The sequence below is a fragment of the Pezoporus wallicus genome, unplaced genomic scaffold (assembly GCF_028554395.1).
Source record: "Pezoporus wallicus isolate ANWC-B61680 ecotype Strahan unplaced genomic scaffold, APGP_CSIRO_Pwel_v1 contig_6658, whole genome shotgun sequence".
Classification (NCBI taxonomy): domain Eukaryota; kingdom Metazoa; phylum Chordata; class Aves; order Psittaciformes; family Psittacidae; genus Pezoporus; species Pezoporus wallicus.
The window spans coordinates 4,973,204-5,000,886 of NW_026642312.1; the positions used below are offsets into that span (position 1 = coordinate 4,973,204).

General features: G+C 38.2%; 1 protein-coding gene across 5 annotated transcripts in view; it reads left to right on the top strand.

Annotated features, from left to right (window-relative positions):
- SEMA5A (semaphorin 5A) overlaps nucleotides 1-27,683 on the top strand; it is a 320,019-nt gene that overhangs the window by 228,847 nt on the left and 63,489 nt on the right. For all 5 annotated transcript variants that reach the window (XM_057428775.1, XM_057428779.1, XM_057428777.1 and 2 more), the window contains 4 exons: nucleotides 5,248-5,365; nucleotides 9,757-9,938; nucleotides 12,405-12,548; nucleotides 20,930-21,077. In XM_057428775.1, coding sequence (XP_057284758.1) covers nucleotides 5,248-5,365; nucleotides 9,757-9,938; nucleotides 12,405-12,548; nucleotides 20,930-21,077 — 592 coding nt within the window. The remainder of the gene's footprint in view (nucleotides 1-5,247; nucleotides 5,366-9,756; nucleotides 9,939-12,404; nucleotides 12,549-20,929; nucleotides 21,078-27,683) is intronic.

Sequence of the window (27,683 nt, forward strand, 5' to 3'; positions counted from 1 at the left end):
ATGGAAGGGTTTTTATTCGAAAATACTTTAACATATCACATACTGGACTGCTACTCAGGCCAGTACATACCCTATGCAACTCAGCTTAGAGTGCTCTGCATTACACACCAGTTGTTTTCTCGTGAGAATTATTTTCAGCTCTCATAATATTCGAGAATCTTTTTTTTGTAGACATTTATTTGAAAATTTACAGAAAATTGATATCTGAGGTTGGACTCCACCATTGACTGGAATGTGAGAAAGAGAGAGAGGGAAGGAGAGGTGGAGAATATTCTTGATGCAACAGTGTGAGCTATGAGCAGGATTCCAGGAATAGGAGCTTGGATGCTCCAGTTCTATGACTCTAAACTGAGTGCTTTTGAAGGCCATCTGCTCCTTGTAATACACTGAAGATATCTACAATTACTTGTGGAATGAAAGGTAACAGCGCCCTTGAAATGTTGGGGTGGCTGCTATCTGGTTAGTCTTTTTAAGGAGTCAAGTTGTACGTCCTAAATTGGGGCTTGCTATCTTTATAATGATTAATTTTCTAGTCTGAAGTTAACCTCAACATTTAAGTTCAAAACAACCTAGGTTACAGCTGGCTAAAAGGATATGGTGCTTTTGTACCCTGTTTACATTTATATCCACTAAAGATGCACGGGTCATTTAAAGACATGGGGATGCTATATGGAAGCAAACATGTCCAGCCTGGGCAACCACTGTTGTTGCTGTTCAATGCATAAACTTGTGGGAAAATCCCCAAATCTGTTGCCACTTAGGTAGCTCAGATTTTCAGAGCCTATTTGCAAGCCACAGATTTGCAAGCTCCAGTTTCAGCCCATCAAAATGGCTTTGGAAACCTTAGCTGCAGCTGGGGGTCCCAACATTTCCAGGCTCCTGGAACCTGCTCATAACCAGAGGGCTGGAAACTATCTTGGCTGATTGACATGGATGGGGACCTCAGATGTTTCTTAAAAACAAATGGCAAGCCTGCATTCTTTTGTAGAGAGCATGCTCTGAAAATTGTCTGTCGCATTTGTTCCAAGTAGAGCTACTTGGAAATGCCAAGATTCAGAGAACTGTGTGTTAGAAACAACTTTAATACACAAATTGTGCATAAATTCCTGATTCTGACTTTGAGGGGAGGTGTTGTGGTTTAAGCCCAGCCAGCAACCCAGAACCATGCAGCCGCTTGCTCACTTCCCCTCCCCCTTCCTCCCCTCTCTGCTGAAGAATGTAACTCCCACGGGTTGAAATTAGAACAGTCCAGTAACTAAGGCATAACACAAACCACTGCTGCTACCACCAATAATAATAACGATAAGGGAAATAACAAGGGAAGAGAATACAACCGCTCACCACCCGCCAGCCGATACCCAGCCCAACCAGAGCAGTGATCTACCCCTTCGGGGTAACTGCCCCCAGTTTATATACTGGGCATGATGTGCTGTAGTATGTGGTACACCTTTGGTTAGTTTGGGTCAGGTATCCTGTCTCTGCTTCTTCCCTTCTTCCCCTCCTTTGACCAAGAGTCAAAAAGTCCTTGGTCAGAGTAAACATTACTGAGCAGCAACTAAAAACATCGGTGTTATCAGCGCTGTTCCCAGGCCAAAAGTCAAAACCACAGCACTGCACCAGCTACTAAGGAGAAAAATGACTGCTACTGCTGAACCCAGGACAGAAGAAGCTGGTAGATTTAAGGCTAGTATTGTCAGTGCATGTTGTGAGATTGAATCACACCTAAGTGAGGTTTTATTGCCTTGTAGAAATTCAAGTAAGAGGAAACACCAGTAGTCCACACAGAGTGACTGAGATTATTAAAGGCTTTGATTTTTCTTAGCAATACAAGCAAGGATTAAGCAGGATTCTGAATATTTGACATGCATCTTAGTTTGAATTCCTAGGACTTTATAAATTACATGCCTACCTTTTATGGTCTACATCATTCCTCTGTATCTTTAGATCGCCTTTCTTCATTGCAGACATATATATATGTGTATATATCTTCAAAATCAGCAGTAATGGAAACGCTGATAGGTACTTTTGTACAAAAGTCTATTATCAGATTCATGTATTCATTCAGAAATGGATAGCACAGCGCATTTGGAGCATGAGACAGGCTTTTATCTTCAGTTGTCTGTTCAAATTTGCAGTGGGGAATCTGGCTTCTGTGAAATACGATAGTAACCCCAGTTCAGTTCCTGGTATAAGTGTCCGGATCACAGTTGACAATAATTGGAACTAGGTAGGCATGACTATCTCAGCAGAAACTATTGAAAGGATCAGGAGACTGAAATATTCTCTCTTCTTTAAAATGCTGTGTATAGGTAAAGGCAGAAAAATGTTTCATTGAACCGTCTCTGAAGATGCACCTCTTGTGTTTATATATTCTCTGAGAAGAAATGTTACATCTCAAGAGAATAACTGTTTAACACAAAAAAATATGTTGATATGGGAATATATTCTTCACCTGAAAAGCGATTTTAAAATCTCTCTGAAATTAATGGTATCAGGATATAGCTTTTAATTTAAAGTGTTTTTTTGTTCTTTGGAGAACACACAATGAATTCTTTCTAGTCTTAAACTGTATGGGGGTTTTACTATGTTTTGCTCTGAATGGTGTTCATTTCTGCCTTATTTTCTGTCTGAATAAATCATCTCAAATGTAACTAAAGTAGAATAGTTTGCTAGCCTGCATGGTGATAATTATAAAAATGATGAAGAAAATGACTTGCTATTGCTGGTTTGCTTTAGAATGAGATGACTTTTGGTTCTGTTACTAGTCAGTCAAAATCACTTATTTAAGTGTTGCATGACTGTCAATAGGCATAATGAATCATCACAGCCAAATGAATGCCTTGCAGGAGCGACACTCATCTAACTACTTATCATTTACATTTGGTAAAAAATGTGAACTGCCAGTGTAGGGGGAAATTAGAGTTATTAGCTTCTTAAAATCAGTTTTCACCTGCTCAGTGGACTTTTTCAACTACATTCTGAAAAGACTCACCTAATTTTATCTTTCTGCAGTGCTCTGCAAACCTGGTTGCCTACTGAAATGGTCAGTGTTTACAGTGATCGAACAGGCTTTGTTACAGTAGTGCGAGGACTTTTCAACATTTTCTAAACTTTATTTCTTCCATGAAACTAGGATCTGTTCTGATACCAGGAGGTTATATGAATGGTTCAAATAGCTTTTAGTGCCCTACATTTAACTTCTAAGTGACTTGTAATGACAGGTGCAAACCATTTTGATTTGCCTGAGTGGAAAGTAATGTAGAAACAAAAGCAAAAGAGGAAATGGGATCTAAGAGCAGAGTGGGAGAAGGATCAGCTTGCTGCCAGGAAGGAGGGAGTGCAGTTCTATGTGAACCCATACTGGCTTCTAAAATATTTTATGTTTTGATAAAAAGTGTCAAAAGCATAATCACTGCATTTAAAACTAGCAACATGTAATGTAAAGGAATAGTGAAGTTGGAAAAGTGAACACTTCTACTTTGAGAAATAGCACAGCTAATGTTGCCAATTGAACATTATGTCAGCCTTTAATTTTGTTTTTTATTCTTTTTTCATAAAATGTGCATTATCAGAGATATTCTAAAGGAGAATGTTAAACATCTTGTCTTGCAAATACTGGAAGACTAAGAAACTTAAAACTTTCCATAATTTCCATTAATTGTCCTTCTCATTTTCTATATAATTAAATGGAAATGTGCAGCCTGAGTTACAGAAATGCTACATGTTCACAGTTGCAAGAGCCATCAGTGGGAACTCTCTTCTCAACGCTGAATCCCTTAAACCAAAAGCTTTATCTTTGAACATGCAGTCTAATGAGGGGTACCTAGGGAGTTTTGACTATTATGTCTCTTACTCTGTGCCCATTTTGCAGATGGCAACTATCTTTCCACGTAATACTGGCAATCCACATTGCCAAATGTACCGTAGAAACTAATTCTTAAAATATTTATAAGCAGTAAGAGCCCTCTGTAATGGTATTGCGGAACTGCATACTAGGGAATTAATAAGTCTGAATTTTGTCTGATGTTAGTGTGGCACTACATGAGGAATGCTGGACATAAATAGAAATATGAATAAAACAGAGGATTTGTAAGGGCAGAATTACGGAAGAGCTAAGGTTGACAGGGGCCTCTGGAGGTCATCTGGACCAACTTCCTGCTCAAGCAGGGTCTCCTGGAGTCAGTTTCCTAGGACCAAGTCCAGGCAGTTTTTGAGTATCTCCCAAGGATGGAGATATCACAACCTCCCTGGGAAGCAGGTGCCAGTGCTTGGTCGCCCCCACAGTGAAAAAGTTATTCCTGATGTTCAGAGGGAAACTTCTGCGTTTCATTTTGTGCCTGCTGCCTCTGGTCCTGTCACTGGGTACCACTGAAAAGAGCCTGGCTCCATCTTCTTAAAAAGAGAATGATAATCCACATGGATTTGAGGTGAACAAGCATGGTCGATCTAGCATTTTTTATAATCTTGCCAAAATGTTTGAATTTATCATTTTCATCTATAATTTCTAGGTAGTTTTACAAGTGTTAAAACAATTCTATTATGCTTCACTGTGATGGGATTTCAACATCCTGTCTTATTTAACTATGAAGCTGCAGACCTATTGCCTCAACTGCTAATGCTTGACCTACCAGTAGCAAGAAAAAGCTGCCATTTGATAGTGAAAAGAACTTCTAGTTTTGTAAATTGTACAAAACTAGACTCTGTAGGAAGCTGGACTATCTCCTTCTCTCTAAACTTTTTTCATCCTTATGTGCCACTAGGAGGGAATGTCTGGAGCAGCATGTGTTGTGCAAGAGATGTGATGGCAGCCACTAGAACCCCTCTAAATTTACTTCCAGGGATTCTGTAATAGTGCAGAAAACAAATCAATTCCAAATTCCAAAACTGATAGAAAAGACTAAGAACTGTAACTCCTGAAATATTTGCTTGGAGCTAGCAACATATGCTTTTTATGAATTGCTGTAATTCTCCAGTAATTAAGTACAATAATCAGTCTTGATGCCATACCATGCATGCAGCCAGAAATTCAGGTGTATATTTGAAAAAAATCCTACCTTTGCATAGGCATTCAAATTAATTTCTCTTCTGTTTTGTCATTTCATCTGTAGCATACCACATCAGGGATCAATTTCACTATCTGTTTTAGAACTATGAAATATGAACAGACACCACATGGCTATTTAGAGATCTTTAGCCAGTACAGATGAAGGTAAATGTTCATGTTTTCTGGTTGTTTTTCATTCACAGTGCATGCATTGGATCCCAAGACCCTTATTGTGGCTGGGACATGGTGATGAAGAAATGCACAACGCTGGAAGAAAGTCTGAGCATGAGTCAATGGGAGCAAAGCATTACTGTGTGTCCAGTAAGTCCAAATATGTTTGCTTATCTCTTAAAACTTTTGATTCCATGTGAATTTCATGTGAATAAGCTTACATAGATTTGTCAAGCTCAGAAAACTGTATTTAGGGCTATTTTTCTCAAGCCTTCCCATCACATTTTAACAGGATATTTCTTTTTCTTCTCAAATGATTGATATATTGTGATCAAATTGTAGTACTTTCCAAGGGTAGTTGCATTTTGCCTATAACGTCTGTGTTCCCACAATGAAAGCAAAAATTCACTAACACTAGAGAGACAAACATGTTTTTCTCTGCAGGATTTTGCTCTGTTTTGTACTTCAAAAAAAATTTAATCACTAGTGGTATAATCGTCTCTTTTAGGATCATTGTTGCTAATAGGAAAGGCCATACAACATCTCTCAAAGTCCATGAATTCAAAGGGTGAATTGTATGCGTTAAGTCTCCCCCACATAAATGACAGAAGTGATAGTTATAAAAACCTCAGTATTAATATTTACAGTGGCTTAGCACTTTAAATATTAATTTTGAATAAATGTTATACAATAAAAAACAAACAATAAAGTTGATTTATATCTCTCCTTTCAAATGTGGTTCCAATGTTGTTTTAATATTGATTCTTTTCTCTTACTCCAAAGAGCACTAAAAGAAGGTTAAGAAGGATCTTCCTTGAGCTACTAAGCTTTTTGCTGTGGAAACTCATGCTGCTTTATCTTTGCTGCCTTTTGCCCATGAGGCTTTCAAACTCAGTTCTGGTTTCATTGCTAATAAGGACTTCTTGAACTTGTCCTTGCTTGCCACTGGAGCACGTGAATCTATGTATTTGTGCTCATACAACATCCATGTTCTATTCTCCATGTGTTTAACAAACTCCTTTTAAAATTTTATTGAAAGTCCTCTTTCTTTAGCTAGGCTTTGTTTAGTGAAATATATGTGAAAAATTAGAATGAAGTTCTTCCAGCCTTCACTTGTGATATTTACATGTGTTGCAGCAGCCTCATGGACGCAAATCACTACCCTGATTAATTATGAGGTTCCTGAGAATTAGCTCCTGTGTTCTGACTGTGTTTGACATTAAATAGTAATTTTTCAGACAATATCTTGTCCGATGCCTTGCATCCATGCTCTCACATTTTGGCCTAATAACAAAGACTTGCATGCAATTCATTATTTTAGCTCAAATCAGGAGCAGCCTTGGGGCAAATACTCTGATTTTTCCCATCTACTATTCTTTGGTTCACAGTCCAAAGCAGTCTTGAAGCATACAAGCCACATTACTTTTGGATGAAATTAAAACAAAAATGTGCTCCAGCTCCTACTAGGTATTTGATCCGTGGCCAGAGTGAGTCCAAAGTAAAGCCCACAAAATAGGTATGGTGTATGTGTCAGATCTTCAACACCAGCTGTTTTATTTTTCAGATTTGCGTGTGTGCATACCACTTGCTAATAGGGACATAATCGTTGTCTCACAGAAAGTCTGGATTCAGTCACTAGTGAAGTCCTTGGCTGTCTGATTGGCAAGTAACTAGATGCATTGTACAGTATATTAATTCCCAAGTATATGCAGTGTATCATATATGACTGTACTAATCTCAGGCTAAAGGTTGTTAAGTGGGGGGTTTGCTGGTGGGTTGCTGTATCAGGAAGGATTACTGGAAAGAGTTGGTTGGTTGCTATTCACATGAGCAGTCTGCCTTCTGCTTCGTCTGAATTCTGGCATTAGCCCTTATTTTCTTTCATATATACAAATCATGAGGCCAAGAGAGGGTTGGCGTGGGATGGAGGAATGATTTAGAAAGCAGAATTTTATTCTATTCTGTTGAAATGGAAAACCAATTATTTAGTATCTGTTGTATGACAATTGCATAGGATATGTCAGTCTAGTCAAAGCAGGGGAGCACCAAAGGATTGTTCAGAAATTTGTCTGCAGCTGTGAGACTTATACTGCATATCAGAGATGAAGGGATTTAGCAAGCCTCCAAAGACTTTTTGGAGTTGAGCAGATTGAGATTGCATAATATAGGGAAAAATTTAGAATTAACTGAAAAATTTGGAATTAACTGTCTAAATTGAAAAGCGTGGTTTTAACACTTTTCTGTCAGTTACCTCTGAACTCAAAGTAACATATTATTGAACAAATTCGTAAATTTCATAGAAACTTTCATTTAAAATAACACTGTGTTCTGGCAAACCACAATCGATTACAATTTTGCTTAGTGAGGCTTTCAAATATTTGTTTTTATAGCATTTTTATGTGCTGTATTCACAGGATATATAAGCCAAGATGTAATGAATTTCATTTTGTAAGCAGTTGAGCTATGTGCATCCTTGACATTTGCTATATACATTTATGATAATGTTGCAGGCAGAACATAACAAATTATTAGAAACCTTCTACCCTCCCTTTTTTGGTTCCAATTGGTTCCAGTATCTTAATTGTTACTAAATCTTTTTAACACTACAGAAAATGTGTCAGATTAATGCATGCATGCGTTTCTTCTAAACTTGGATTAGAGAGAGACCTCTTTATACACTAGTTTAGCCCAAAAGTAAAAGTGTGACCAATTGCACTTGAGAAATCTCTGACATTAATTAGGTTAGGTACATAACAGAGCTAGTTTATGGACTACATATGTGTTAGACTAGCAGTGTAAGAGAGAATGGAATGAGTTTACTTGTCACTTAACAAGAAATAAGTATTTCCTGTTGTTTTATGAAAACCAACAGTGTCTCCTCTGCCTGAGCAAAGATTGGAGAGTTATTTTCAATAAACAGCTGTCAGCAGAATTTTGAAATGATGAATTATGTTGATGTCACTTGATACACACATTGCTGTACTGTGGAGAAGCTGTATCTGTGAAAAATAAATCATAAGAAATGTAATTAATAGTGAAATTATGGAACCTTTACCAAGTGGAAAGAATCAGCCAGCACCCAGTGTAGCAGTGGAAACATGTCTCTTGCTGTAATCGAATCTCTTGTATCTTAAAATTATTACTGAAATGTATACTTCTCTCACCACTGTTGAAAGAATACTAAAAATAGCAAAGGGATACACCATTTCAGATCATTCATGACAATCTATAATTGTAGCTCCTATTTCAATAATTAAGCAAATGTTGAAATGTTACCTTCTTACACATTTGATAAAATATGCATGACTGCAACTCGTATGTATTTATTTTTATCTAAAAGTTACTTTAAATGCTATTTAGCCTGCACTTGTTGGTATTGTTGCTTTGACTGAAGGTTTAAAAGTATCATAATCAAAAGGAAAATCCTTTAGCATTTAAGTGAAAAAATTGCCATAATTTCCATGTATGATCACAGATTTTTCAAGATTAACACCTTGCTGAAAAAATTAATCATATTAAGGCCCCATTTTCTTTAGAAATTCTGGTAACCATGGAGGCCGCTATAATTTCTATTAGCACATTTTGTTTCAGCTGGATAGTAAAGATTCCTTATGAACATGTGTTATGTTTGCATGATGAATACATTCTCGTCAAGATGAGAATGGTCTGACCCTTCCAGCCAAAGGTTTAGAGAATTTACTTCAATGGGAGAAAATTCTCCCATCACATAGAAGTTAGGTACTGCTTTTTGAAGGTGGTTTTAGGAGAGAGAGTAATATTTGAAAACATATTTCACTTTTATGAAGTGGTGTTACATGGTATGTGCTTAAAAAAAAATTGTTGTCAAAAGAAGACATCGTGGAGGTTTGAATTTGATTCATTTGGTTTTGCTGTTCTGGACGATGATAGAATCACAGGATGGTTTGGATTGGAAGGGACCTTAAGGATCACACAGTTCCAAACTCACCCCCACCCATGGACAGGGATACCTTTTGCTAGACCAGGTTGCTTGAACAGGGATGAGGCAGCCACAGCTTCCCTGGGGAGCCTGTTCCAGTATCTCACCACCCTCACAGTGAAGAATTTCTTCTCTATTTCTTCCTTATCCTATGAGGCCTCTTTCTTTTGATCTGTATTTGGGTTTCCACACATTCTTGCACATGCTGGTTTACAGTTGGTATCCAGGTTCCTAATTACCCATAAATATTAGGAAATACAGAATACTGTCATCAGACAATAATCAAGAAAGCGATACTATACTTTCATTTGAGTCATTGTGGATAAGCATGGTTATGAAACATAACGAACAGTTGTGATTATTGTTGTTGCTGTAGTGCTGGCATTCAATGGCCCAGATTGGTTGGAGGTGGTGGGAGTTATGTAGCTACAGAAATTATAAGGGGGGCTTGCTGTCTGGAAGGAATACCCCTCTAGTAGAGGCTTTTATTGTTCGTGGCTCAAGGCTGTACCTCCAGAATTAAGAGGTTGTATGAAGGAAATGTCAGACCTCAGGTAAGCCTTTCTTTTGTGCTTGTTTCTAGATGAGGAATCTGACCGTGGATGGGCATTTTGGAACATGGTCGCAATGGAAACCTTGCACACACAATGACGGTGCCAGTGTTGGCTCCTGCCTTTGCAGGACACGTTTGTGTGACAGTCCTGCACCTCAGTGTGGAGGTTGGCTGTGTGAAGGACCAACCATGGAGATTGCCAACTGTTCCAGGTACACAAAATAATTTCAGATTCTGTCATTCATGGTTTAAAAGTTTTTAATTTAATTAGAATAGAACCTACCTTTTGAAATTGGATCTGCAACTGACAAGTCCTGTTGTTCTGTGCATGAAACATCTCATAGCAATGGCCACAGTAAATGAGACATTAGTGTCTCTCTGACTTGTGGAGAGAGAATGAGGGAGATGCAGTGATTTTGAATGTTGTGTACCAAGAAATAGTGTCCTCAGCTAATTTTAACAAAAGCTCAGATGAAAAAAAAAAAAAAAAATTAGGTAATACCCAAAGTCTGATTCTTTTTTTTTTTTTTCAGTTCTGTAAATCATGAGATTTTTTTTTCCTGAAAATCAGAACTCTCCACTTTTTAGGACGTCCCATGTCACCATTGTGTTCCCCCATTCTTCCTCGGGCAAAGTTTTTTCATTCTATCTTTAGATTGTATCATGACATTTAGATTTATTACCAGTCTGTCTGCCACTCTGTAGCCACTCTTTTGTCTTCCTCAGGCACGTAACCACCCCCAGAAAAAACGGTAAGAACAAATAATTTCAGAGAGACTCAGGGCACTACATATTCTGAACTGCATTAGGACTTTACTTTAATTGCAAGATGAAACTTATTTTATGGTGCATTCTGCTTATTTTCAATGATTCCACTTTTTGTTTCTGCTTTTTTTTTTTTTTTAACATCAGAAGCACATCATGGTAGTGAATAAAACTGATTATCCTTCTGCACAAGATAACTGCAAGCTCTGTAAGTGGAAATAGTCATTCTAGGGAAATTGTTAAAAGCATAACAATATGGAATATAATATTATATCAGGAGAATGGTAGAAAAGATAAGCATACTGTGAGATACTGAATAATCAAACAGCTATTGACAGTCAGGTTTAGAAGGGAATTTGGTATATGATTTGGGCCTCAATTCACATACTACTGTTGGCAGTATTACATACTCTTTTAAAATCTTACTTCTGTTAGCACTACTGTATTAGTAATTGATTCCCAGAATTTGTGGGGATCCAGCTTCTTAGTTCATTTTACCACTTGGGTCAGGCATTGTATCGACAGATTATTTTTTTGTCTGGGCTACCAGTGATAGCTAGTTATTTGTTTCAAAAGCTTTTCTTCTCTGTTATAAACCCTTATAATAATGAGACATTGATATGAGTGAAATTTAAACTGGTAATATTTGTGATAAATTACTTGAATAATCATATAAATTTTATTACTGAATTTATTAGTTTTCATTGTTAAAGAAAAAATGTTATTTCAAAATCAAGCAGTGCACTATTTTAACTTTTGCTTTTATGATGAAACCTCAAGAACTCATTATAATTTAGTTTTATTTTTTCTTGATTTCTGTTTATCTTCCACCAATACAGAAACTGCAGGCTAGTGATGAAAGGTTTTGGGAACTGCTAAGTGCATAATTTTTTTCTTGGGGCAGAATATGAGATGTTTGGTCTAGTATATTTTCCCTAGTGTATACTGCAGAGAGACAGGAGCGTCCTTTCCAAAAGTTCAGAAACACAAGGTACAGCATGTGAATTCTGTTACCTTCTGTACCTTTTTGTTGCATTACAAATAAGGTATTGGCACCTTCTCAGAGTATCCTGTTGAAATTGTGAACTAATACATTTGACTCTGACTTACAACTTTTTTATCTTTAGAATCATAGAATCATTTAGGTTGGAAAGATCATAGAGTCCAACAATTAAGCTAACACTGCCAAGTCCACTACTAAACCACATCCTAAGTGCCACTTCTACACATCTTTTAAATACTTTTAAATACCTCTAGGGACAGTGACTCCACCACTTCCCTGGGCAGCCTGGTCCAGTGCTTGACAACCCTTTCAGTGAAGAAATTTTTCCTAATGTCCAGTCTAAACCTCCCCTGACACAACTTGAGGCCATTTCTGCTTGTCCTATTGCTTGTAACTGGGGAGAAGAGATTGACCCCTACCTCACTACAACCTCCTTTCAGGTAGCTCTAACAGAGCAATAAGGTCTCCCCTCAGCCTCCTTTTCTTCTGGCTTTAATCATTTTCTTTTCAGAACAGGTAGCAAAACTTCACATTTTAATCTCCCTAAAAAGAAGACCCATATATAATAATTGGAACAACATGTAATTAAAATTTTTCTTCAGAACTTTGATACAGGACTTTGTAGATGGAGTTTACCCAGAATAAAGTGACCAAAAGCAACTAAATAGCTGCATATCTTTGTGCTTGTTATGTAAATGGGTCATTTTAGCAGTTGCTGATTACAAAGCATGGAATATGGAAGGATCAGAGCACCTTTATTTTAGTCAAATATTCTTTAAGAAATGGAACGCTATGCAGTATTAATAATTTCTACGGAAATATTAATAGCCAGATTCTGCTGTCAGTCACACCTAATCAGCCATTCGCTATGTATAACAGATGACAGAGCCTGAGCTTTTTATTCTACCAGAAATGGAGGCTGGACACCATGGACTTCTTGGTCACCTTGTAGTACCACATGTGGAATAGGCTTTCAAGTTCGTCAGCGTTCCTGCAGCAATCCAACCCCTCGACATGGAGGACGTGTCTGTGTGGGACAGAATCGTGAGGAGAGGTGAGTTATCTTTTTTTTACTGTCTGTTTTAATTTCTTCTGCTCAGCTGTATTCCACAGCACATTTTCTCCTTTACCTGCCGCCTTCTTCTCTCCCCTTTTCTTTCACACTCTCTTTAACTCCACTGCTGCACAGTCACACCATTTCCGTTAACAAGGCTGGAGGTGTGGAGCAGTTCTTTCATCTTTCACTTGGCTGCGTCCCTCCTGAGCCAGCTGAGAGCTCCCGGTAGTGCCAGAGAATTGTGCTGAAGCAATGTGCCGCTGTCCCTTGAGACCCTGAAAATTAATTCTCCTTGAAAATTGATTGTATCATGAGGCTCACCCAGCCTCAGTACCTGGAATTCAGAGAAAATATAGTAAGGTCACAGCACTATGTTACCGATGCTGTGAGTTCATTTTTTTTTCTGTCTAAAATGAATTAAGTGTCTATGTAACATGAAAGGAAGTTTCAAGGGCTTTGTTTTATATTCGATAAATATAATACACCTTGAACTCAAATATCTTTTAGCAAGGTTTCAGTTTGTTTTTCGTTTGTTGTTTTGTTTTTTTTTTTTTAATTCTTCATATATATTAAATCCTCAGCAGATGAAGTCAGCTCAGATTTTGGTTTCACTATCTGCTGCTTTGGCACTAATTTGTAACTGTTTGGAATGTTAACAGAATTGAATATCGCTTTAAATCAGACTAGAATATATTCAGGTAAACTGCAACTGTTACATGCATTATATTCTTTTCTGAGGCATGCCAAAAAGCTAGATAGCAGAAGACTGGTGTTAGAATTTGGAGTACTGTTGTCATCTGTTCCAAGAGATGTGTGTGAATACGTTTTCTCTCCACATGCACTTGCAGCATACTTCAATATTTCTATATGGATGATTTAGTATCCTATGTTGCTGTAAGATGAAAACAAGATTCAGTAACCTTTATTATGAGTTTCAGTGAGGGTTTTAGTGAAACATACACTCTGATGACAAGATTCTATTGAAGGGAAGGTGCATCACACATGTATTAACAGATCATCAGGAACCTGGTCTTTCTAACTCTGAAGGATCAGTATCACAGAACAGGTGAACACTTCTTGCTGTTTCAGAACCGTAAATATTTGTCATTTCATTGCAGAGGGGAGCATTTTGTTATTTTGTAAATTGCATTCTGAAAACAGGTTGCCCAACCAGAAAGCAATCACCATGAAATTTAGATTATATTTGCTGTTATGTAGCTCTGTCCAGCATGAATAACAGTTACTGATTTTCTTGAAGTGAGAGGTCGGTCCCGAGCAGGACACAATGAGACTAAATATAGAAGAAAAGAGCTTCTTTTGGATAGACTTCTTGGTTATAGCCTACGTAACCATAGACTATGAATGCTAGTAGTTAATGAATCATTGTTCATCTTAAGTTTAACATGGAATAAAAGTCCAATAAGGGTTTTAAGAGAAATATGGAAAATCATGATGAATACTTGCGTAATTATAGGAGAAAATGTCCAGTATTAAGACAATGATAAATGATACTTAATCTGAGTTGAAATAAGAGCACCCTAGAAGGATTGATTTTTTTGTGTGTAATGGCTCTGAAGAATAACAGGCTTATGTTGCTTTGCTTTTGTAGCCTGCAGGTTACTTGTCCTTTCCGTCTTTGTCCAGTTCAGCAGCAATCTGGAATGTATGTGCCTGTGAGTTTATGGCAGGATGCCTTTTTCTCTCATAGTTCCTCTGTCACTGTTTCCTATCTCCTTGAAACACCTTTCATTCACCCTCACAAGCCCTCCACCTTCCTCTCACTCACTAGCTTGCTCACAGGTGACCTTCCTACGTCTACCCTGATTTTGCTTGCTATCCATGATGTGTGCTGGTACTTTTATAAGTTTATGTCCAGAAGGTGTGGTATGTGGAATTTTTTTGTATAATTTGCAAAGCAGCTAGAGGAATGAGGCATCAGTTATTTGCCAGGATTTTTGTCAGTCTCAAGCCAAATACTTGGATGAATCTCTTCAGAGCTCTAAAAAAGCAGAGTGTCCTGGGAAAGCTGCCAGCCAGGGCCCATCCCAACACCCCCAGCAGGGGAGCAGGGCTAGCCTGGAGATTGTGGCCAGATCCAAGAAAGAATCTAAGTCATAGAAAATACCATGGCCATGAGGCAGGTCTGAGGTCCAGCTGGGAAGCCAAGCCACAGGCCAGGGTTAAGGTCAGGTTCTGTGGTCATTGGCAGGTCCGTAGCACCAGGGCCAAGGCCAGAAGCCAGTCTACACACTGAAGTTTAGATCAAGGGGCTCCATGGTGGGACAGAGACAAGATCCAGCACTTCTCCAACAGCATGGTTCAGGCAGAGGTTGACAGTCCCTGGCAGAGCTTATATATAGCTCCTGGGAACATGCAGTGTGGGTAGAGGTCCCAGGTGAGGTTGTTTGGGGACATTAGAGTGTTGATGGTGTCCTCAGGGCTCTAACAGCTTGCAGAGAGTTTTGAGCTGTGAGGGCAATGGAACAGCAGTATTTACAGTAATTCTAATTCACTGCTTTGCTTTTGTACCACTGGAGCTACATCTGCACCAAATGGAAACCATCCCTTTGAGAGCTGAGCCCCAGTACATTTAGGCAGGCTGAGTTAAGTATTCCACATGCAGTAACTCCTAAGAAACACTTAATTTTGCATCCAGAGTACCAATAAGCAGCTTCTCAGGTTTTCTCATTTAAATTAATCCGTGCTTATAAATAGCCCAAAATTTTATTTCCTTAATGGCCCAGCTCATAAGTAAAATGGATATATGTGTAGTCTTTGTAAAAAGTAGAATTAGTTGGTTTACACATTGTGTGCATTTGTCTTTATAAAAGTGCATATTCATGTCACCTTCACGTGTTCAGGGAGTATAAATACAGGATTCAGTTTCTGCAGCCAACATTGTGTCAAACTTTGAAACAGCTTTCCAAAAAACAGTGATTTCAGTAGAAGTCCAGAGCATAACTCCATAGAAAGCAAACTCGGAAAAAGCAGCATATAGCTGATATAAATTCACCTGCAGATGTGAATGCATGTTTGTTCATACATTAAGGGCTAAATGTTTGTCTAGGTTATGTTTGGTTTACCTCATGAAAGCCATGATCCTAGCATGGGTTATATGTCAGGCAGCTCTGTGCTTGCTGGTCAGTCCCCTGAAATGAATGGCAATATTTACCAATTTAAAGTGTTGCAGATAAGTTAAGCTGCTGCTAAAGGGGGGTGAAGGGTAGGAGAGGGAGAGAAGCACTTGAGAGGTAGCAGTAAAGACTCATATTACAAAGCAAATTCGCTTTGTAGAAACAGGTCAAAAGTGCAGCTGATGTGTGTTTAGACAATATGGAGAGTGAGTAAAAATAGTATTTTAACAAAATTTGCTGATCAGATAAAATTATTTTGTAGTTAAAACTCCAGGTGGAAGATGTCCTGTTTAATTCCTTAGGGGCTTAAAATTTATCTTTTTTTGTACTAGAAATATTCGCCAAAGGTGCTGGAAAACTCCCTAGGTTTTACTTTATGGAGTCTGTAGTATCCTGTCTTGGCTTTTTCATTGAATGAAAATATTTGTCCTCTCCTTTCTGTGGAAGTTGCTGTGGATGTGGGCTCGTGAAGTCCACTGGTCTCCCTCCTACCTGTGCAGAAATGAGGGACATTAGAATGAGAATTCCTTGCTTTTAGTGAATGCAGTTATCTTTTATTACATAGGAAAAAAAAAAACAAAAAAAGCATGGCAAATCAGAAGTGGAAAAATAAATTGGCTGCAGATGAAGAGTAAATATTTGAAAGCCCTAAAATTTTGGGGGGTTTATAAGACGATTAGAAGCAGTAAATAGTGTCACCTTTTTTTAGTACGCAGTCCTCAGCAGATATTCAGAGCTTTTGGGCTTCTTTCCATGAGAAGGAGGAACTGATAAAAGTTAAGTGCTGTTCATTGTAGTACTTCCTGTTTCCAAGCAGTGCAAACAAACCCGGTCCCCATTAGTAGAGCAGATCAAATACCATGAGTCTTCGGGCTTGTGCTCCCATGGCTGTCTTATCTGCTGGGAAGTGTGTACTCCCATCCTTTTTGCTTTCTTTACTCCCTCCTCTTCTTCCACAGAAGCCCCTAAGAGAGCATGCCCTGGCCTCCACAACCGTCCACAATTTCCTGGGTAGGGATTCCTGTGAATTTGGAATTCTGAATCCAGGAAGGCATCTATGTGCATCATGTGTCTGCCTTCAATTAAGGGAATACAGCATTCCCATCAACCTCAGTATAGTGTGTGCTTCCCAGTAAGTCACCAGCTGGTAGTCACCTACCACATAACAGTATATTGCATAGGAATGGTCAGACAGACAGTGACGAAGGTTAGTTTGTCTTTCTTAAATACATGCTAGTATAATATAGTTCAAACTTAAGAACTATATGTTTGATTTAAATAGCATCTCTCTGGAGACGTTACACTGTCATGCAATTAGCCTGTGGTATTCAGAGCCACGTGGCAACACTGACATAAATTGATATGTTAGTAAAGGTTGAGATCTTCATAGGAACAAGAATTAGTAATTCCAGCTGTACTGGAATCTCCTGGAGTAAAAATGCAAACATTAGCGTAGGAACTAGTGGTTGTGGACAAACAGGACTTCACCCAGTGCAACAAATCTTTTATCAGGGCATTTGAACTTGGATTCACTGCAAGGGAAAATGGGAAGGGTCACTGTACAAACCCCACATTTCTTGAGACTGTTCTCCCTTCTGACCTCAGTGCAGTTAGATTAGGGGAGAGGGCAGTGATTTCACAGATTCATGTTTCTTGCATTGCATGTTTTTTTGGATTACTGTAAAATGTTGGCCCTGTGGGTCCTGAGAACAAAATTAAGAGGGGAAGAAAGAGCAAAAGGGAAAAATGGTTGCTGAATGACTTGACATGCAGCCAAGAAGAGATATAATGAAACTTGGCTCAGAGCCCTTGCTGTAGCACAGCTCTCAAAGATCAATTGCAGGGATGTCTCTAGCTGTGAAAACATACCTGGTGTTTTCAGAAGCTGGTTGGCTGAACTGAAAATAAGAGTGTACTTGTATTCTGTGTTGTTTGTTTCTTTTCCTTTTTCTGGAAAAAAAGAAAAAAAAACAAAAAAACAACAAAAAGAATAAAAGGAAAACTTGACACTCACTTCTGTTGTTGACTTAAAAAAAATCTAAATTGAAGTTAAGAAGCTTGTATTAGACATTCGAGGGCTTTTTTCATCTTGTAGTTTCGTCTTGTAGTTTCAACTGCATCTTTAAATAGCTTTGGTTAACAGAACTGCCAACCTTTGAAGTGTTTACTGTGTCAGGTTTCTTTTCTGACTTCCGTTTAAGTATGAAAGAGCAGGTGATAAGGCACATTGAGACTAAAAGTGGCACTGTATAGTGTTATGGGTGTCATTTAAGTGAGATTTGTCGCACCTAACATCACGTGTTTACAAATGTGAGTGCTTATATATGTGTCCGGTGACTTGACTACAGAAGCTGTGTGGGAAACAGCCATCTAAGTTCCCACTACAGCCAACGGAAATCTAGTTAACACAGGCTGTGGAGAACAGAGTGATTTGCCTCCTACTACTGTATATTCCTAAATTTGGTCAAATTAATCATTCTAGTCTGCATAGCTTGTAAATTTCCATTGACTGTAATGGGAGCTTAGATGTCTGTCTCCCAGCTTTTGTAGTCAATGGAGAAAAATCAGTATATTGAGGGCTGCATTTGTATGACCTACATTAGACATTTGCTTTAGGGTGACATAAATCATGTTTTTAAAGGGTTGTTTATTTGCATGAACTGTCACTCAAATTTAGATGGTTTTCTTCATTTCTAAACAGTTACACTGCACATGCCTGTATTTTAAGGTATGATGAGTCTCACCCTTAATTTTACTTTTTGCATGGCTGAATATTAGTAATTCTCAACTTCATGGCAGACTTGCTTTATCCTATGCGTGTGTCCCAAATTAACTTAGCATATCCCCACTAAGACCTAATGAAATTATGCAAAATATGAACTCATTTCACTAAATAAATGGTGATGTTACATCTATCTTTCGTTTGGTGCTCATTCTCAAAAAATGATTACAGAGACAAACTATCACAAACATTCACATAAATGGCTGCATGTGACAAAGAACGTGTGCAGCTGTTGGAGTTTTGGGGGAAGAATATCCAGGTGCAGAACATTCCTATGCATCTTTAGTGTTGGCATATGTGAACTGTGAATTGCAAATATTGAACATGCAGAAGGAAAAAAAAAACATAGCTTATATATATAAGCTTAACTTAAAAAACTTTTATCCAAATCATGCACTGAAGAATTCTGAGATAGCAGATTCATAAGTGTTGAAGATTTGGGGGTTTTTATCTCATTTTACTGGCAAACAGAAGACCAGGTACCAGAATCACAGAATGGTTGAGGCTGGAAGGGACCACCACAAGTCATCTATTCCAACCTTCCTGCTCAGGCAGGGTCACCTAGAGCACATTGCTCAGGACTGCATCCAGATGGCTCTTCTCTTTGAATATCTCCAGGGAAGGAGGCCCAGCAACCTCTCTAGGCAACCTATTTCAATGCTCATTCACCTTCACAGTTAGGTTCTTTCTCATGTTCAGGTAGAGCTTCCTGTGTTTTAGTTCATGCCCATTACCTCTCATCATATCACCTGGCACCACCAAGAAGAGTCTGGCCCCATCCTTTTGACACCCTCCCTTCACGTACCTAAACACATTGATCAGATCTTCTTTAGGCTGAACAGTCCTAGCTCCTTCAGCTTTTCCTTAAATGGGGGGTGCTTCAGACCCTTAATCATTCTAGTAGCCCTTCTCTGGACTTGCTCCAGGAGCTCCGTATCTCTCTTGTACTGGGGAGCCAGGCCAATAGAAGCTGTTAGAAGTTTCCTCAACTAGACAGAAACACAAAACCAAATGTCACTCCCTTATTTACTCCACTCCCAAGCTTTTAAATTTTTATGGCATTTGCTAAGACCTAGGGACATATTATGAATCATAGGTTCTGGCATATGTGTTAAACCTACTTTTGTGTATAGTACAAAGAAGCAACTTTTTTTTTTTTCCCATGGAATTCTGATTGTGCAAATTCCTTGGTAATTAAGAATTAGAGCTCGAGGATCTTGGGTCTTTCTGAAAAACAAAATCAAAATCGAACAAAAACTCAACCAATAAAAAAAAAAGAGTGGTTGTTCTTGTTGAAAATGACACTTTATCATGTCTCTTTTTGTAGAAAATGAATTTTTGAAGTATTTGAGTCACTCAGGAGAGTGCAAAGTGATGAAGACTTTTTAGAAGGACAAGAAGGCAGTGGAATTTGGATGGCTGGTATAAAAAATGAGGAAACATAGTAATAGTTTGATTTGTGAGTTCAGGACAGTATCAGAACAAAAGCCACCGAGCCACATCCATAAAATATTAGAGCACTCCTTCAGGGTCATCTGTTTTCTGAATATCTGTCATGGCTCTGCTTTATCTAAGATAACTGCTTGGCCTCTTCAAGAGCCCCAGTTATGTTTTCTGGTGCCCCAGCCCCTTCAGATGTGTGTAGAGCGTCCTTACTAAACAGCACATGCAATGGCTAGAGTTACTTGATGGCACACTCAAAAACTAAGGATTCTTAGTTTTTTACAAAAAATTAAAAAACTAGAAAGATGGGACCCTCTTGCATGTTTGAATGTCTTGTTACAATAATGACAGCTCATTGTAAAACATTCCTGCTTCCCTCAAGAACCTAGTGGACTTCTGAGTCAGTTTGCAGCACTGGAAAATCCTGTAAAGATTTTAATAGCTAAAAACACCCCTTTGAAGATAAAGTAATAACATTATGAAAACAGTACAATTCTTTATGCCTAGAATCAATGTTTTAGCTTTGATTTTACCCATAAAAATGGAGACACTGTGGAAATCAAAAAGCTCCTCTGAAGGGGAGAGCAATGGGTCCGAATCAGTGCTTAGCTGGAACTGATAAAAGATTTCTGCATAAATGGTTGCCTTTTGTTTGGTTGACTCACTTCTGCTCCAGATGTGTAACCACAACTGTTTTTAATAAAGCAGTTGTCAACCTTGCTTACATGCTCTCAGTGCAATAGCATGTTTGTATTGCATGTATTGTATAAAGGCACTGAATAAAGGAAACAAATGCTTCACCCACGCAATTACAGCCTAGAAAAAATCTCAACTGTTCAAACACTCTGTGCAGTGTGACAACTGTTAGTTCAGTGCTTTGTGAATAGAGAGGGGCCCTTTGTATAAAATATTTTCCTGTACAAACATTTATCTGAATAATGCAAAGAGGGACTTTTGGGGGAGGTCTTGTCTTGGTACTAAATAGATTTTTTTGCCTCCTTGTTTGCCTCTTCTCACAGGTACTGCAATGAGCATTTGTTGTGCCCCCCTCATGTGTTTTGGACAGGCTGGGGTCCGTGGGAGCGCTGCACAGCTCAGTGCGGTGGAGGGATTCAGGCACGGCGTAGGACATGTGAAAATGGTCCTGACTGTCCTGGCTGCAGCGTGGTAAGTAACTCTCATCTTTCTCTTCAGCAGTTATCTATAGCCATATGCCATGGATGTTTCTGTGTCCTTAAGGCAGCTGTGTAGGTCTGTATGCTTTACCCCTAACATGAGTCACCAGAGTGGGTTTGTCTCTGTGTCGCTTGTGTGTGCTGAAATTCACACAGTTCATCAGTAAGAAATATATATAATTCAGCTTTTTCACCATATCATCTAGAATATGAGCTTCCTGAGGCAAGGTTGGTACAGATGTGGATGTGTCCTTGATAGGTTTATGGTGTTTTTTATTTTCATCACATAGGAACTCTTGTTATGAGACCAGGACTCCAGTGTATCAGGTCCTGTACAGCACAGAAAAGGATAAGTTTAAAATCTAAATACGTCAGGAGCTAATAATTGAATACAGGGAATCACCAGGAAGTGATGAAGTAAGCTTGAAGAGTGATATTCATCTTAGCATGGCAGCAGCCTAGCAGCTGTCAGGCTTTGAAGCTATAGTGGGATGACTTTGAATAAATAGAAATGCTTTATGGATACCCAGTTTCTGAAGAGAAACATATGGGAAAGCATATGAGACCTTTTTCTTATATCTGAACAAATCTAGGTGGTTGGTTTCATGTGGTGGGAACATCAAAAAGGGACGTTGCTTTCTTGAAGATGAGTGAGATGATGCATGGTATCTAGTATATAGATGAAGGACAGAAACATTGCAGAGACATGTACAGAGCAGCGTGCGACATTCACTGCAGTGTGCTGGGTAGATAACCTCAGTATGAATATTCCTGAATGGATAACACTGTCAAAAACAGAGCAAAGAATATTATTGCAGGGCAATGAGAAACTTCACCAAACCATTAGCATGTGTAGGTGAATATCACAAGATGAACCTTGGGGTGCTGTTTCTTGGTAATTTGGATTCTAGTGGTGGATTGTCACTGAGAGGTTATTGTGGGTGAAAATTTGAAGTGGCCAAAACTGCAGGGGACAGATTCTGCTGGTGAATGACAGATGATGGTGTTAACCCCCCAGTGACTAAGAATGAACACAGTTCAAAGGAAAAATGAGAGTTTGCTTTCAGCCATGTTGTGCTTAATGGCCAGGCCTAGCATTGTACACTAAGAAACATGTACTCAGTTTTGTTTAGAATATTAAAGAGGTAGAAGAAAAAGACTTTTTTTTCACATATTAAATCAATTTTTACATGCCTTCTTTTCAGAGAGTGAGCTTAATTACGAGGTTTGTCATCATCTGTGGTCTATTTGTTAGACTGGCAGTAATTCAATACTAAAGAAAGTGTAATTTATTAGCTTTTTCTGTATGTAAGGGTTTGTGCAGCATTTTTTCCCAGTATTTGTTCTCTTTTTAACATTTATCCTGGTGGTAGAATTGCATTTTCATTAGATTGAAAATGTCCAACAGGTTTGTTCTTGTCTCAGCTGAACTTTAAGAATGAACCTAATAACTTAAAATTATAGCAAGTTTTCCAAAATATTTGTCTCCCCCTGATGGTACACAAAGAAAGCAGACATATTGTCTAGCTCTGTTCCTGACTAGCATAGAAAAGAGCACAATCTAAAAGTTTTCTGTCCCAGTCATCCCTATTTATCCCATACTAATGTCTGTTACAGAAAGACATATTTGATTTGCCCATAATCTTCCCATGTCCTGAAATGAAAAATGCATAGCTCTAATTTTCTCGGGAAGCTCCATGAGGAAGAAGAACTTTAAGTTTCTTCATTATAACTGATTTGAGATTGATGTTACTGGGTTTTGTAATTTACTACAAGCCTTAGCCCATTGCCTCTGTGGTGTCACGGAACAGTTACCAGTTCAGCTGTAGCAATTTTTGTTTGTTTGTTTGCATTTATTAATTAGAAAATAATTGCATTGACAGTTTAAAAAAAAAAAACAACAAAAAACAGCCCCCTTAGTTTTGGAGTACGTAGTTGACTTGCTAATGCCAATTAGCATAAATAGAAACCAACCTAAGGTTTGCTATAAACTCGGGTGTTCTTGCAAAAGAAAAGACTCTGATATAGTCTGTGTTCTGTTTAAGTTTCAGTGAACTGAAACGTGGAAGTTGCCTGCCTTGAGTCAAGAGTTTTGCAGGACCTTGTCAATAACTGTAGCTAGAGAAGAAAGTACTTTAGTTCTTCTAAGGGTTTGTTTCATTAATGTAGGAAAGAGCAATGTGAAATATTTTTATGCATTTTTCTAATTGTTGAATGGATGAAATATTTATATTAATAAAATTCTAATAAATGAGGAGCAGGAACGGGAAAACTTGTTTATTCATCAGTGGTGGTTCTGCTTCAACCAAATTTTTGGTTTTATTGTTGTAGATATATATCTTTTATTACTAGAATTATTTATTATTGAATGAAGGAGAAACTATTAAGCCTTGTTACTACAATTTTCCCATCTTTACTGGTTGTAGTGAAACTAAGCTTAGGCGGTAAAACCTTTTATTCTGAGTATCTCAGATCACTTGGAAAGCTAAATAATCTTGGGAAAAGTTGTAATGATAGTGGTAGTAACCTGCTCTGTCTACCAGATATTCGGTCTAGAGCAAAAGATATTGTGAGACAGACTGTCACCAAGTGAGTTAAAGGCATAGCTGAGAATAGATTTTCAGACTTAAAATGCACAGTTCTCTGTTTCAACCATTAGATGATAGCTTTAATCTAAAAAGAGACTCTACAGGTTTCTTATCTTCAGTGAGGAGATGATGGGAAATCTTTGAATGGCATCAGTTGCCACAGGCCTTCTGCAGCTGTATAGTTCAGAATCTGTGGTCTGTAAAGTCAAGGCTTGTGTCTTGGAACCCCTTTCAACTATGCCGATTCTTTGGTTTTGGAACTGTTTTTCAGTGAGGGGGTAAGGGAAGGAAAACAGCCACTGTTTTTTAATGCTTAGGAAAGTAAGTCTTGCAGCTGTTTGCTGGGGGACCAGATTTTATGTCATAGGAGAACCTACCTCTTCTCTTTTCCAATCTGCAACCAGGCTATGAGACTGCAGGATAGCCAATTCTAATCAATTTAGCTGTTCTTATGTTGCAGCTTTTACCATATTCATGGCTGTTATCTGTGTCCACCTAATGATTTATACCACATCATTTTTACTGAGCACTTTTCCTTCCTTTTAGTTTGGTTATATTGCTCTTACTCCGTAATATCAGAGCAGGCAACTACTGCCTGTGTTCTGCTTTTTGCATATTTCTCAACAGTCGGTTCCTTGGTTTTATCTGTCTTAGAGCAGAAATCAACCAGAACACTTGAATATTTTTATCAGGACTTAGTAGAGCATTCCCTGCAATTATTGCAAATGTAGCATCTTATAAAATAATAATAGTAATAAATCTTTTGATGCATATAAATATTCCAAAGAGAGATTAACATGATGATGTTTTAAGGATGTGTCTCTCTGAAGTGCACTCAATACAGGAAAATAGATGGCCAGAGATTTAGAACTGAAAGCATTTACACTGAATATAGAAAATGATAAATCGTTACAATATAGGAGAATTAGAGCACAGAGACACCAAAGGGTCAAAAAGATATAGCTTGAAATCAAAATCTGAAGCCATAAGGACCTGTGAAAGTCTTCATGTTAATCAAAGTTTGTAAATAATGCTTGAAATTGTCATGTAAGACATAGGACTGTCACAGCCAAATTTAAGAGCAGCTAAAATCTGGTAATAGAAAGCTTAAGTGGATCACAAACTAAGTATTACTGTCATGTATTCAGGTGATCCATGCACTAGAGAAGGAACTGCGGAATTCTGTGGACTGTGCTAATATGGCTCAGAGGACAAATATCTTCAGATTTTACAGCGTACTCAGATAAGCTGTACATTTGCTTCAGAAAATGCTTCATTTCCCCTGAGAAGCATAATCTCAGTTGAATTTGCCTCAGGCCAGTAATAAAAAATAACTTTTTTAAGAATTATTGCTAGAATAAGAAATCTAGTTTGAGGCTGAAGTTGAGTGACATACTTTATGTATATTTGTCTGTGTTCTCATTTCAGTCATGGTAACATATGCATTAATTTCTGTTTTTCTAACGGGAGACTGGTAAAGTGTATATACTTCCCATATACCAAAAGAAAGAATATTGGGGTTTGCTGTGGAATAAAAAAAAAAGGAGAATTTTGTTTGTTTCTTAGAAATAGTTGCTAGTGTCATGTTGTCATTGTTGTTGTTATTATTATTATTTATTTTTTATTCTATGTTCCAGAAGTGTGCTGAATACACTTTGGGAAGAAAAATCTATATTCTAAAGTTTCTTTTATGACACAAGACAAAAAAAAGTCTTGGAAAAACAAATGTCAGAAATGTTTTCTTTCATTAAGTTTTTAATGGGGATTTGAAGATGGAAGATTTTCAGAAGTACTTTGCCCATCAGAAAGAACAACCTGCCTTTAAAATATTTGCCATCTCACAACATAAACTCAAAATGCCTAGTCTAGAGAAAAGGGACCAGAAAATAGGATTTTTGTTATGCATTTTTATGTTTTGGGGTTTTTTTAAGTTTCCATTTGACCTCTTTGAGTTAAAGAAAAAAAAATAATGCATCATTTGTTGGAAATCCAGAAAACATATTCTCACACGTATGAGATACAAAAATATTGTACTTTTTATATAACATTTGCCTACTTTATGATAAGTCCCTTTTCCAATCTTTTCATCTGATAATATTGTAAACTCCATTGAGCTCTACTGTGAGGGTGGTGAGGTACTGGAATGGGTTGCCTAAGGAAGTCGTGAATCCCTGGCAGTGTTCAAGGCCAGGTTGGAGGGAGTCTTGGGTGACACTGTGTGTGACATGGAGTGTCCCTGCCCATGGCAGGGGGGTTGGAGCTAGATTATCTTAAGGGACTTTCCAATGCTAAGTATTCTATGATGCTATAATTCTATCAGCATGAGCTGGTTTTTGTATGTTTTAAAAGTTTAGCAAAGTAAAGCCTGTCTTCTTTTGATGCTTCACATGCTACTGCAATTATAAGCAGTACCAAGTAATTAAAGAGGGTAAAACAAAAAAAAAAAAAAAAAATCAAAATTACAAGGAATAGTTTCAGAAAATGCTAACACGTTTATTAATGTGGTGCTCAACTTTTTCACTAAAATGAGTTATCAACCTGGCATTCCCAGAATCATAGAATCAACCAGGTTGGAAAAGACCTTTAAGATCATCCTGTCCAACCATTCCCCTAGCACTGCCAAGGCCACCACTAACCCATGGCACTGAGGGCCTTATCTACACAGTGCGTGAACACTTCCAGGGACCGTGACTCTACCACTGCCCTGGGCAGCCTGTTCTAATGCCTGACCACCCTCTGGGTAAGGAATTGTTTTTCATCTCCATCTAAACCTTCCCTGAGGTTTACAGCTTGAGGCTGTTTCCTCTTGTCCCATCCCTTGTTCCCTGGGAGCAGAGCCCAGCTGTCTCCTGGCTCCATCCTCCTGTCAGGCAGTTCTAGGGAGCGATAAGGTCCCCCCTGAGCCTTCTCTTCTCCAGACTAAACCCCACAGGTCCCTCAGCTGTTCCCCATCACACTTGTGCTCCTGGCCCTGTGCCAGCTCTGTTGCCCTTTATCTGGCCCTGCTCTAGAACCTCAATGTCTCTCTTGTAGTCAAGTTAAATGTGAAATGCAAACTGGTTGAACTAATGTGCATATATATATACAAATGCGAGGTGTTAAAGGTAGTCTTTAGCTACACATCCAGTGATCATTCTTATGTTAGATTTATTTAATTCTGAAAAAGCAGCTAAACCACAAGTTGTTTGCTTTCTTGCTTGAAACAGAGCAAGTATCCATTTCTTGAGACGCATGTAAATTTAAAAATAATTTAAAGCTGATAAATAAATCTTCAGCTGCTGGAAGACTTTCCCTACTCCACTTCAAGCAGTTCAGTTCACCCTGTGACAGTTGACACTGATTGAAGTCCTGTTCTGAAAGCTGTAGATTTAGCACCCATGCTGTAGATTTAGTTGTTACTTGGATGTAATACCTTGCACCCAGCTGTAGGAGGCTCTGTGTTTTAATTGTGATTGTTGTATCTGATAACCACTGAAAGCAGAAGTATCTAAAACCTCCCTCACTCTGCACCCAAGAGGCTGTTTTTTTAATTTGAATGTAAAAGGAGAAAGATATTTAGGAAGAAAAGATGTTGGATTCTGAGGTTTTATGATACACTAATTTTAGTATTAATGAGCAATATTGAAGTTGGGGACTCATACCTCATCCAGCCTGAGATTTTTCCCTTGGTGTGGACCTAGAACTGTCTCTAGAGAGTAACCTATAACTATGTCATTGAACACTAAAAATCAAAATAAAAAATAAGTGGCATGGGTTTAGCTTAGTTTCATTAAGTAATAAGGCTTACAGGATCATATAGTAGTTTGTCAGGTATGCTTACTCTTTTGCCCATAGGGAAGAAACCACTCCCCCATTTCAACTTTGTTGATTGGAGGGTGGTCTTAGATGACAACATGGAATTGCTACAGGTTGAATGAAAAACAGTGACCTCATAGAGGACAAAATCCTAAATTAGTTCCCCCACTGAGAAGCAGAGCTGCATCTGAGTCCCTTATTTGGTCCAAGTGGCA